This window comes from Amblyomma americanum, chromosome 3, assembly GCF_052857255.1.
Source record: "Amblyomma americanum isolate KBUSLIRL-KWMA chromosome 3, ASM5285725v1, whole genome shotgun sequence".
Lineage (NCBI taxonomy): Eukaryota > Metazoa > Arthropoda > Arachnida > Ixodida > Ixodidae > Amblyomma > Amblyomma americanum.
In genome coordinates, this window is record NC_135499.1 from 195127122 (window position 1) to 195140602 (window position 13481).

Here is a 13481-nt window from a genome sequence, read left to right on the forward strand (position 1 = left end):
ATGGGTCGCGTTCGCCCTCTCTTGTACTTCTACCGAGGGTCACTCCGACACAACCACATTGTGGTCTTTAATATATGCATGAATTTTGAGATGGTGCCCTACATTTTCATTTTCCGTTCTAGGACCTACTGGGCTTTTGTTAAGGAAGGAACCGCCCCATGGGTGCACTGCACAATGAGAAAACTAGCTTGAAACTTTTGTTTACATAAAGTTCTACAGACTGTAGCCATGCCTGTTATGTGCACAAGCAAACAACAATTGCGCCGAATTTTACTCACGTCGCTTACCAGTGTTTGTCAACAGCAGAAAAGTCGAAATCTCGCTCAGCCTTGCCTTGGCTTCGTTGCGGTTTCGAATGCCACACGTACGCACGCGGAATGTTCTCATTTATCCCGAGTTTCTCTCAGGGTAAGTATTGCCTATAGAGAGAGAAATAAAGCATTATCGATCTCAATGACGCCGGACATTCAGCTAAAGTTTTCTGTAAAAGTTGTGGAAAGCGAGCGGGAAAACATTCAAACCGTAAATCGAACCCAAGGGCGGATTGAAAGCAGCCGTAAAGGTGCACAAAGCTTTGTTTCGGCCTCAGTTCACCGCTGTATCTTTTTTTCAAAAAGAGTTTCATTTCATGAGGCCATCGTGGCCAGTGTCCTTGCAGCTTATTTTTTATGTCTCTATATTTGAATCAAACGAAAACGGTCTGGTTTCGTATATATATATATATATCGCGTGTACTTTTTACGACCCCGATACGATCGAATCGGCAAGGGACTCATGCCTGCAGCCGAGCTCCTTGCTTTTAATTTCAAATAAACTTTTTGTAGTGTTATGTGCGAACCAGGCGCTATGTTGTAAGCATGGTTGTTGTTCATGTGGTATACGCCGTATCTCCACAAGAAGGTGGAGTACGATTGGCACAGTACAATTAGTTGGGCTTTTTGGTTGGTTCGTAATGATAACTAGGAACAAAACTTTACGGGCGATTCAGGGCCATAGTGAAAACAGTAAACATTTGTCTAGTCGTACGTATTCATTCACTGTTATTCTGATTTATACTTTGCGTTACTCCAATGAATAACAAGCCTGGTGAAAAGCTATGCTCCCCTCAGTGCTGCAACTCATGCACCGCAAACCCTGAGCGTACAGTTCCTTCACGAGTCAGCTAACCGCCATAGCCATGCTTACATTACCTCTTCTCTTGAGTCATCACTTTGCTCTGTCGGCGGCTTTCTGTTTTGATCATATATATGCAATGTGGTAAGCGCTGTAAGCAGACTGCGCCAACACTTTGTGGGGCCATCATTGAGCGTTCACACAAAGAGAGGAACAAAATTGATGACGATGAAATGTCATGACGCAAGGGCAGGTTTTTGACAAAGAGAGCCATTACCGTGACAAAGTATTTTTTTAAATACACAGGGTTGGGTGATAGGCCCATTTTCCAGGAATTTCACTCAGGTTAAGCGAACACAATTCCAGGCAGAGGGGGAGGAGGGGGGGGGGGTAGATTGTGCCCATTGTATCAATATGGTGGGTTCTCAGCCCTGAGAATCGAACGCAGTACTTCCCGCATGCAAGGCGGATGTTCAAACCATTAGGCCACCGCTGCGGAAAGCGGAACAAAATTAACGACCCACTCCTTCAACAGGCTTTAACATTTGTTGGCAAAGAATATATTTATATTTATGAAAACCTTAATCTTGGCAACCTTGATCAATAGTCTGAGTAACGGCCACATTATGGTACCGGTTAGGATCGTGTTATCTGAAAAAGATAGCTACTACCAGTTTAGCACTACCTGAGTTTATTTCGCAGAGTAATATCTTGTCATCTAGAGTCGTCGCCATAATGGATGCCACGAAAAATAACAAGAACGTGGGAAGGTGCACCTGAGAATGTGGCCGCCTGTTTCGCTTTAGAGCCAATTCATTATATATGATATATGAAATTTTGCGAGCTTCATGTAGGAGGCTCACTTTGCTCTTCGCACCATCGCGTCTCACTTGGACCCACAGCAGGTGCTGGGGGTGATGTCAAGTCTCCGTGATCCTATTTCTGTTCAGTATTATTGGAAAGGGCATTGACTGTGCATTCTTCGTGTGTCCTTCACGGCTTCAAGGCAAGAAACATTGCAGTGCTTCTCGAAACTTTTTGAGAGGTACTCTGATCACACAAACATTATTGTGAAACTAAGATTAAACTTACCGGAGAGTGTTTATTTTTCACACCAAAATTATTCGCAGTTCATCCAGTAGATTTGTGGACCCAACATGTGCTCGTGACCAATTCGTGGGTAAAATTAAAAATTCTGGTAGTATTACGAAGCTTCCTGAATGGTACGCGGTAGTACAGTGACCAGTCATGTCGACCAAAGCAGAGAGAGAGGGGGGGGGGGTGCTTTAGCACCGGATAGGAAAGAGATGGTCCCTCCCGCATAACCATTGTATCATAATCAGAGAGAAAATAGAGCCATTAATATACATCAAAACAAATCGTTATAATACCCCGGGTAAAATAAAAATTGGTTCTGTTTTGTAAATTAAAAGTTGAAATAGATTGGGGAAGAGCTAAAGGGAAGAGAAAAACTGAGAGAATAGATAGATCGGCACCACCGGCGACCCCGCAGCCAACAAACCGAACCCAGCCTCGGGGGCTCTTGCTGAAAAAAAAAAAAAACTTTTTTCCTTCCTTCTTGCGGTGAGAGCCGTTATACGGAGCCCAGAATTTACCTTTGTTAAAACGCGGCCTTCAGAATTTGACAGGATGGTGCCTCCCCTGAGCACCTTATGGCGGGTGCACCTTCCGGGCCCGCAGGATGCCTGGAAGTCGTCCCGATCCGCTGTGATCTCTTAGGGGTAGTGGGTGTGCTGCCGGCATCTTTCCCCCCACCCACCACGCACCCTTCCCCAGCTTCGCCACTGAGTTTCTCGCATAATTTTTTCTGCCTTTCCTTTCTTCCTTCTTTGACACATGTCCACCAAGAATGTGATATCCAAACCAGCGACTATTATCCAATAGTCCTTTCGTGCAATTAGCTTTCCTAACTGTGGCATCGAATGCTGGTCCCGACAACCCGACTGTCGGCAGCGATGCGTACATGCAGTGGGAAAGAAAACGCAGAGAGCAGCACTCCCACGGAAACCCCATTCCTTGTTTCACCTCTTGCTCCACTTATCGAGGAACGCTAAAGCTTTTCATTCTGTTCTTCCACTGCTATCTTCTTCCCTTTACCCTAGTTGATGATAGGTTGGATAGAAGCCATCTTTTTTTTTATCCTCCGCGGTGGCTGAGTGGTTATGGCGCTCGGCTGCTGGCCCGAAAGACGCGGGCTCGATCCCGGCCGCGGCGGTCGAATTTCGATGGAGGCGAAATTCTAGAGACCCGTGTACCGTGCGATGTCAGTGCACGTTAAAGAACCCCAGGTGGTTGAAATTTCCGGAGCCCTTCACTACGGCGTCTCTCATAGCCTGAGTCACTTTGGGAAGTTAAACCCCCATAAACCAAACCAAACCAGAAGCCATCTTCTACTCTTCTGCTTTCACATATGCGCTTACTAAAAAAGGACCGTGGCAAGGTGACCGCCAAAAAAAAAAAAGAAACAGGAAAGGGACAGCATGAAATAAGACATCGCGCGAAAGAAAGCATGAAACAGGGGATTACTTCCGACTTGTGATTTCACGAGCGATGACCCAACTGCTCGTGTGAGGTACACTTGTCACTCGAAGTGCAGGCGCGAGTTCTGTGCCTAAAGTTGTTCGTACAGCTTACCTAACTACGCGTGTTTAGTATGAGCGCAGAAAGCGACCCTATACCGGGGTAACCATTCCTGCCTGGCCGTTCTGCTGGCCTAGTGCGATCACACAGGCTCGAAAGACGGCAGACGAATCAATCTTCCGCGTCGCTCTCTTCTGGCGTAATCCTCCTAGGGATTGGAATCAGATGAGGGCGTGCGATGCAGTGCGCAATACCAGGTCATCTTGCCTTTGCGTGGCATTTACTGTACCGCTCATGCAGACCGATTGCTGGAATATCTGTGCGACCGTATTCGGCGGAAACCAGTATACTCGGCTCAACTCGTGCGAGCGCTTCGAGGAAACGCTGCATAGAACTTTCTCTTTTTCTAAATAAACGGAACATTCTATTAACCGTATCATGTAGAAAATATAACGAGCGCCAGTTTTTGCGATCATGAACGGCTAAACATGTTCAGATTGCTTTTTCTTGTCGTTGAAAAAAAAAAAGATGCAACGAAATAAATTGTGAAAAGGCGCTAATATGGCTCTGACAACAAAAAAGAGGCTTTGTGAAGGGGCTATGAGTATGTGGTGCCTAACGTCCGGAAGCTTAGCTTGGGCTACTAGGAGCGGCTTAGGGAAGGGTTCCAGAAAAGAAATAGACCACCTGGGGTTCCTTAGCGGGCGCTCACATCGCAAAGCGTACGGGCTGTTATGTAGTTTGCCTGCTTCTAAATGCCGGCGCAGCGGCCCGAGCTCGATTTCTCGATCTTGGGATCAGTAGCCGAACGCAAAACCAACCAAGCGATCGCGACGAGTATTTCTGTGAAGGCTAAATGCACACTGCAATCAGGCGGGAAGACGGAAATTCGGCAGAAAAATACGAAGTCTAACTAAGTAGAGAGTTTGAGAACAGCGTTATTGTACACCGGTACCGTGAGCGTAAAGAAAAGTTGGGCTGGTTGGAAGCTGCTCATGACGAAAATAGAGGCGCTCGTCCTGTTGTCTTCTTTCTGTGTCTCCGTTTTGTTTGCGCCCCCATTTTCACCATGAATCGTGAGCGCAACCTAAAGCGTTAGCTGCGTACTGCACTGTCCACATTTGCAGAGAGTACTCATACAAAATTTGTTTAGACAGTCTATAAACTGTCCATAGACTTCCGTCTATAAAGTTTTTAGACTGAATAGACAAGGCCTAGAGAACAGTTTATAGGCAATACAAATCCTATAGAGAGTCTATAGACAATCTATAGATTTATGGCCATACACTTTTTGTAGACATTTGTCTATGGACAGTCAACAGACTATGAATAGACAAAAAGAAACATCTACAGGAAGGCAATAGAGTCTGTAAGAAGTTTATAGACTGTTTATAGGCCATTTTTATACATGTAAACTGTCCAAACTTGCCTCTACCGCACTATCTAGTTTTTTTCCCGAACCTGCAATGAGCAGCTGAACATGAGCAGCTGGCCCCTGACGGTAGCGGGAATGGTAGTGGCATGCTGTAAATGCACTACATTAAAACTCTTTAGTATGGCCTCCAGCGCGAAACATCAGTTTTCCCGACAGCTGGAGTCTGCTAGCTGTCGAAACACAAAGCGGCGGGCAGCCTCCTACTAGTCCGCGGAATGCTAGCGGCCAAAAATGGATCCGTTCTCTGCAACTTTCGGACCAGTGAGCAAGCTTTCGTCTTGTTCGAGGGAATCCGATGCGAGACCCCAGGCCACGGAATTCAGAGAATGCCCAAGACGTGGCGGGCAATCACGTTCAAACCCGCGAGTGGCTTCGTGAACTCTAAGCCTGCTTTACAAGCGCTCGACACGGCTTGCGCTTACCTACAAAAAAGAAAACTAAGAAAGTAAATAAAAGTGTGGTAAGTTTCTCGGAATGCTGGAAACGACACACTCTTAAGAAAAAGCGTTCACAGATTAGGAAGCGCAACGAATACTCCGGAACGCAGTAGCAGCGCCATGTCTGCAGTACTTAGAAAGAACATACATTAAATAACTAAATAAATACCATGTTGTAGGCGTGAGTCTCAAGCGAACGTGTTCAGAAAAAAATATAAAGAAACATGAGATCGATGAGCTGGATGTAATCGATGCGAACGGCCACAGGGGGACATAGGAAGAAAGCCCCTTCAGGATGGACCATTATACTGCTGGTACTTTGCAGTTTCTTTAAAGCGCAGCACCTGGCTATGAAAGACTGGGTAGTAAAAAACAAAAGAGCCAGGATATGGTAAATTCAATAGGAACAAAAACTAAGCGCCCGCTCTGATGTTTAGCCTTCAGTAAACCAGAAAAAGTGTTGCTGTTCGGGCCATGTTGGAAGCTTAAAAGGTACTTTCTTTATTATTCGTATATTCAAAAGTACACATCATTTTGTTTCCTAACTACGTTCTTGAAGGAAGATGCCCTTGTTTAAAAGGGATGTCGAACTACGTATCGCTCTAGCAAAGCTCATCTCACACCGCAAATTGAAGTGCTTTTGACAGCGTCAAGGCACGAGCGCCCAGTCCTCCATTTTACCGTGTCACTGGACTAATGAAACCATTCACATTTTTGTGAAAGTTTCCCACTTGCAGTAAAACTAAAGCTGTAAGCGTCAAGCTTGGATGACTAGATGCTTCCGATATAAGCAACACTAATGTAACTTCAAGAAGGACGCAAATAATGCGAAAGAGGAATCCGATGTGACATCCTTGGTTTTTTCAACGAAAGTAGTAATAAAATAAGCGCACTCGTTTCTTGTTTGCGTTCGTTATCTGAGTGAAAAACACACGTGGCCATATTTCCAATAACTCTGGGTCATAACTGCAATGATTTATATGCGTGCAACGCTAAGCGACGAGCGAACACTCTAGAGATGTACGGTGCACGTGCCACTAGCAGCGAAGGCTTTCACTCATAAAACGTCTGGAATTTCAGGCAGCATAAAATGACATCATATTTGAGCCTATATGAATGGCTGTTCTTTCCCGTAATGAAACAGAAATTATTGTAGAGCGCGGCTCTTAGGCGCCCGTTTTTGCGTTCCCCGTCGTCTTCAGCGTCGTCGGCGTCGTCGGCTGGATGGATGGATGGAAGGTAAAAGGGTCCCCTTTGAAACGTGGCAGTGGTTGTTGCCACTACGCTTAGTTTTTTCCCTTTATTTTTGTTTACTCTGCTGTAAGTTGTTAATACAATTCGCCATTTCCGTTAAAAAAAACGTCTTCCTACACTTTAAAACTTATGTCACCTCTCTGCTTTTGTATCACCAATCCTCCAATCGCTTTTTGCTCATTTCCACCGCAGATTTATTTACATGACTATTGTTATCTCTAAACCCTAAGGCCTCGAGAAAAGTGACTGTGCCTGCATCGACATCGGGATGGATACCATCACATTTTAGGATGAGGTGTTCTATTGTTTCTAGAGATTTACCACAAACAGCACATGTGTCATCTTCTTCGTTAAATTTCTTTTTGTAGCTGCTCGTTCTAAGACACCCTGACCTAGCTTCAAAGAGGAGGGCACTGCCTCTTGAGTTATCATCAAACGTTTCCTTCCTGATCTGCCTTTTCCAGCACCGATATAGTTCTACACTATGCTTCTTTTCCATTGAATCTATCCAATTTTCACCTTCGACGTTTTTAACCTGTCGTTTAATGCTCTTTCTTTCTCCTTCCTCGTCTCTGACAAACTTACTGGGCAGCTTTCTAGTTCGTTTCCGCCACTGTGTGTCAACGCTCTTTGTGTACAGGTATTTAAATACTTTAGCTGCTGACCTGTTATCACCCAATTTCCTCAGGCGTTCTTAGTATAGTACTTTACTCTGAGCATCCCGTGCCTCGAACGTTGCCCAGCCCATATCCCCCTGTACTGCCTCGTTTATGGTTTTCCCGTGGGCACCTAGTGCTAATCTTCCGACAGTTCTCTGATTTACTTCGGCGTAGTCAGCGTAACACGCCATCTGACGGGTGGCGTGTGTAGGCGTGTGACAGGTGCCGTGTTGGCAGGTAGTAGAGAGAGAGAGAGAATAAACATTTAATTGTAAAAAGAAGACCCGAGTGGATCGCGCCTGGGTGGGATCCTCAGTCCAAGACTCCAGTGACTTCCGCCGACGCTTTGGCGATGGCGACTAGCGCGTCCTGGTCTTTCAGGCTGCCGCTGGCCAGCGTCACCTCCCACTGCTCCAGCGCCGCGTTGCGCGGCTTTAAGTGGTTCGGCTTATCTGAGCATGTCCATGTAATGATGTGTGTGAATGCGGAAATATCGCCACACCAAGGACATGTATCTGCGTATAATGTTGGGTGAATGCGGTGTAGGTGGTGAAGATTGGGGAAAGTAAGTGTTCGACGCGTCTTAGGTGGTAGCTAGAGTCCTCCGGGGAAAGTTTCTTATGTGGCGGGGGGTAGAGACGCCTATTTAGGCGGAGGGTTTCTAGGCGGGTTGAAGAATGGGTTGAGAAGGGGTAGAAAGTAGAGTCAGTGTGCCCCGCTCGGTTGGTGTAATCACGAGCTAGGGCATCTGCCCTAATATTGCCGTCGAGACGTGCATGTCCTGGGACCCAGGTGATGACGAGTGCGGAAGAATGGACAGTCGGAAGGTGGCTATCCCGGGAAGATACTGGAGGGTGGCTAGCAGCGTAACACGCCACCTGCCAGTCGTGGTAGGTGGTAGTGGCCACGGCTACCACTGCTGTAGAGCTGCGCTCAAATTTCGCATTAGCGACTATCGTAATCGTCTGTCAATTTGCCACGTTCTTCTTTCCAAAGCTCTACTCAAAGAAGCATTTCTCTCCTTTTATCTTAAGTGATTAATGAAAATTGATGTCTGAGTGGCATATATGATGCGCATTAGGTGGTCTTTGGAAAGAAAGAAGTATTCGGCAGTGTATGTGATGAACCACCGGTCAAATGAAAATAATGGCTGTTTTTGGAATACCCAATCTCTCGAATGCGTGCGCGAAAAAAAAAAAACGTGGCTTGGGCGTAGCGGAAAAAAAGGACAAAAATTGCGATAAAGCCCGATGTAGCAATTGTGAGATAATCCCTCCTGACCTTTTTGTTGCGTATGCTAAAACAGACGCAAATAAGTCAAAATAACTGAGAGACAGCCTATCAAAAAGTGTATTTTTCCTCTCAAAAGAACAAGCGTTTTCAATCGCCTTACTGAACTCCGAAAGAAAATTAGCGAAGTTAAATAAGAAATAATTAAGGTAACTGGCTGTCTGACGCTGCTGCATCAGAAAGAACCAGTCAACGTAAGTTTTGGGCATTTTGAGAAAATTTTGGACCGATTTAAGCACAGGTATCGCCTTAATATATCCATTTTGATAACCATGCTGGTGATTTTTGTAATAAATCGTTGCTAAAAAGAATGTTCTTGTCGGTTACTGATTGAAGGTAAGTATTAGATGGACGATCGAGGAGAAGCAAGCAGTCACAGATTTCCAATGCACTGCTCGATTAAAAAAAAAGAAATTATAGACTACCTGGTTTTTGTATGCGAATCCCATATTTTGAATTTTTGTAAAATATACGGCAGATAGACCGGCTAGAGTTGATCTGTACGCGTAGCACATTCCACCAGTAAACGCAAAATTTAGTTTGAATTAAATTCTGCTATATTCTTAAAGAAATGTTTTGTGCTCTATCCTTCATCCCACCACATGGACATCGAAAGTCTCCGCAATGCTTTCATTGTTAACGCGCTTGTGGAGTGGCATTACGATTACAGTTGGACAAGACTGCCATGCTTAAGTTGAGGTTCTCAAAGGGCCTTCCGGCAGAGGCTTTGAACAAGTCTCGCGTAGACTACTCATGAATTAATTAAGGCTTGCTGAAGCATGGTTCTCACTCTTTATAACTCAATAATACTAGCATTAAATCGTTCCATTCGAATAGTGATCAGCGATGCAAGACTGGAAGCGCAATAAATGCGCGGAAGGTTTGACCCGTTTTCAGAAAATCCGAGACTAATACGCTGCCAATTCAACAGGAAATGGGAGCAGTTTTGGTTAAAAGAAAATGCAGGTGCCACCTGCGCATGGTAGCACAGTTTAAAAAATAAGAACTGAGGTGGTATCGGTTCCCCGGAATACAAATTATAGAGTTAATCGCTTTTTGAGAGCCGAATCGAGTACAGTGAACACACGTGCCTTATGCGGTCATTTGTTCGCACATTATCATGGCATGATTGAGATGAATAACTGTGATGGTCATTTCCAAGGGAAAATAAATATAAACGCTAACAACCAGTCCTATAGAGAACTGTTTGTAAAATTTGCTCTTAAACTCTGAAGTGTGTGCATTCACATATAGTTAACTATTTTTGAAAATTACAGGCTACATCAGCACCAACTTTCGTGCGGAGCGGTACAAAAACTGTGAAAGAAGGAAGCTCCTCGCGCAGCTGATTCCTTGCACGTCGTAAGCTGAGACATAGCTCGTAATATTGATGGCGTTGATGAAATCATAAGGAACTTGGCACTTGTGCTAAAATCCATTCGCAACACTATCTTGTGTAAACGATTTAAATTTCTCAAGGCCTAGCAATGAGGTGCAGCACAAAGCTTCGCTTTCTTATCCCATGGCTTTGTTTGTGCCTGTACTTGGAGTTACGATATGACTGCAGTGGGACATACACAGTTTCCCGAGCAATACAACCGCACCCTTACAAGCGTATTAGCGTTCTTTATATACAGACACAGTGTTGTTCTCGGAATCAACTTGCTCGTAATAGAGGTTTCAGTGAACATGCTGGAATTTTTATTAGTTACGATTCACAAGAAAGATAGAAAGCAAAAGGATTAAATGAATTCAGCCAGCACACTTCATGTCCTGTGTCTGCACTGAGCAAATAAAAGCTGTATTAAGCTCAGAGGATTGGTACCAAGAACAAGAAAACGCAGTGGGAGGCGGAGGAAAGTGACTAAAATAATAATAATAATAATAATAATAATAATAATAATAATAATAATAATAATAATAATAATAATAATAATAATAATAATAATAATAATAATAGTAATAATAATAATAATAATAATAATAATAATAATAATAATAATAATAATAATAATAATAATAATAATAATAATAATAATAATAATAATAATAATAATAATAATTGGTTTTGGGGGAAAGGAAATGGCGCAGTATCTGTCTCATATATCGTTGAACACCTGAACCGCGCCGTAAGGGAAGGGATAAAGGAGGGAGTGAAAGAAGAAAGGAAGAGAGAGGTGCCGTAGTGGAGGGCTCCGGAATAATTTCGACCACCTGGGGATCTTTAACGTGCACTGACATCGCACAGCACACGGGCGCCTTAGCGTTTTTCCTCCATAAAAACGCCGATGTCACCTCTCCTCTGTTACTCGCAGGTCTCTGCAGTGTTCCAGGCTCCGCGTGCACAAGAACCTTGTGGCGTCCTTGATCGTTCACTCAGTCCTCCTGGCTGTCATCTCCTTTCCCGCCGTACTGGGACCTAGTTGGACGACCTACAGCGACGTGGTAAAGCTTCGACTTGACAACCCGCGCAGAAAGCATCGTTCGTGCTTTTCTTTTTTAGTGCGTTAGCACTTAAGCTCGCACTCAGCGATTTCAGCGATCTTTGTCTGAAGCCTGGTTGACTTTAAGCAAACCAGGTGGCAGGTTGGCCACCTAAATCAAGTGACCTAATGTCCTTGTGAGTTAAATGAGTTCAGTTAATCCCCTTGTGAGTTCAATTAGGGATTGATCGCGTGAGGTTCCTCGGGAAGAGCAAACCATGTCTTACAAGCCCTGCCGGTGGCAGCACCTTCCATTGGCCAATCGGTTAAGCGCTGCACCACTGCGCCAGGAGTGGTATGAGGACTCCCAGGAATCTATGAATCAAAACATCAAATTCCAATCAATAATCAAATTAAACTGAGCACGACAGCTAGTGCTCGCGCACTTAGGTCGCATTTGGCTTTACCAAGGTAAATCCTTTGTCAATTTTACTTTTTCCTGCACTCCATTTTAAGCGTGAAAAAACCAGGGCTACTAATAGACTTCTCAGGGGAGAGTCGTAGAAGAGCGAGCGAGAGAAATTAAGTGAGGCGCAAAACATTTTGTCATGAAATATAGGGACAATAAACGCGTATATTAAAAAAAATAAATACGAAATATGTTTTAACTAACGCACCAGATTAATTCGGGTGGCATACTCTTGTTTCATATAATAGAGATTATGGCGAGGGCAAATTTCGTTTCATGACGTTTTTCTAACGCTGTTGGGGTGACACCACCACGAGAAAAAGGAAAGGTCTTGATGCCACTTTTTTTATTCGTTTTTGACACATAGATAATAGATATTGATGAACCAGCTGATTCATGGCTGAGCTGACTTAACTGGCTTCGCTGAACTTGATTATTTCGGCAGTGGACGCTGCACTTTATTATTTAATTTCTCGGTAATCTCGGTACGTCCGCATCCTTTACTTGTTAGCCTAAATCATGGACTCCGGGTGTGCCCTGACGCCCAGTTTGAAATATTTTGCTGAGCCGAACGACGCTTTATTCACTACAGATCCGTATGCGTCGCCTAACCGTTTTCTTTTCGAACTTAATGAAACGCGGGCTATGGGGGCACATATGCTCTGCAATGGCCTTCACAACAAATTCAGCATCATGGTAACGATGAATGAATGAACGAACGAACGAACGAACGAATCAACAAATGAATGAATGAATGAATGAATGAATGAATGAATGAATGAATGAATGAATGAATGAATGAATGAATGAATGAATGAATGAATGAATGAATGAATGGACTGCCGCGCAGGACTGGCTGTGCAAGAGCGTGCTCTCTCTCAAGCTGTACGCGGCCATGGCGTCCATCAACTGGATGTTCGTCGAAGGCCTGCTGCTGCACTCACGCATCGCCGTCTGCGTGTTCCAGCAGGACGCGCCCTTCAAGCTCTACTACGTCATCGGATGGGGTGAGCACCCGACGCTATCTGCCACGGCGTCCGAACCGCTCTTTTGGTGTGTATTAGTAGCGCTTTTTATGGGCAGCAAATGGTGCCACAACATGAAATCTTACACACATCTTGAAATGCAAGCCACGCTTTAATATAGTCCCCGACCCACAGGTTGCGATGAATGCGCATTTATTGCATGGGCTTGAAATATACACCACGAAGGTGCCGACACCTGCTTCCTCCCGTTACATTTGGTGGTACTGCCAAGGAGGCAGTCTTTCTAATCTACTTGAGATGCCTCCGTCACATCTTTATATCGACCACGCTTTAATATAGTCAGCGACCCACAGGTTGCGATGACTGTGCATTTATTGCATGGGCTCAAAATATATACCACGCAGGTGCCGACACCTGATTCCTCCATTTACATTTGGTGGCACCGCCAAAGAGGCAGTTTTTTGCAATCTATTTGAGATGTCTCCATCACATCTTTATATCGGCCGGTCTGCAGCTTACGAAGTTGTTTTTCCCAGCTTGCACGCCTTAATATTACCGCGTCTAAATGAAGGAGTTTCATCCATCCGTCGGCGTTGCTGAACACAGCTTGCTTCAGGCAACGCACTTCGGAGAGAATTTTTGCGAGACAGCACAATAATTCGCGCCTATTGAATAAATATGTAGCGTAATCACTGGTTCCCGGCGCTGGGTCGAAGAGATTTTATTTCACTATATCAGACTCAAATGCGCCTGCACGATGCGCAGATGTCTCAATTTCTGCGCCGGCAGCATCTTTGGAAATTCGCTACGTGTG

The 13481-nt window shown here is 44.6% G+C and overlaps 1 protein-coding gene across 1 annotated transcript in view; it reads left to right on the top strand.

Moving 5' to 3' along the window:
* The first annotated feature begins 11118 nt into the window (after nucleotides 1-11118).
* The window catches only part of LOC144123566 (corticotropin-releasing factor receptor 1-like), a 52830-nt gene continuing 50467 nt past the window's right edge, over nucleotides 11119-13481 (top strand). The window contains exons 1-2 of the mRNA XM_077656383.1: nucleotides 11119-11234; nucleotides 12532-12688. Of these exons, the coding sequence (XP_077512509.1) occupies nucleotides 12577-12688 (112 nt within the window). The 5' untranslated portion in view covers nucleotides 11119-11234; nucleotides 12532-12576. The remainder of the gene's footprint in view (nucleotides 11235-12531; nucleotides 12689-13481) is intronic.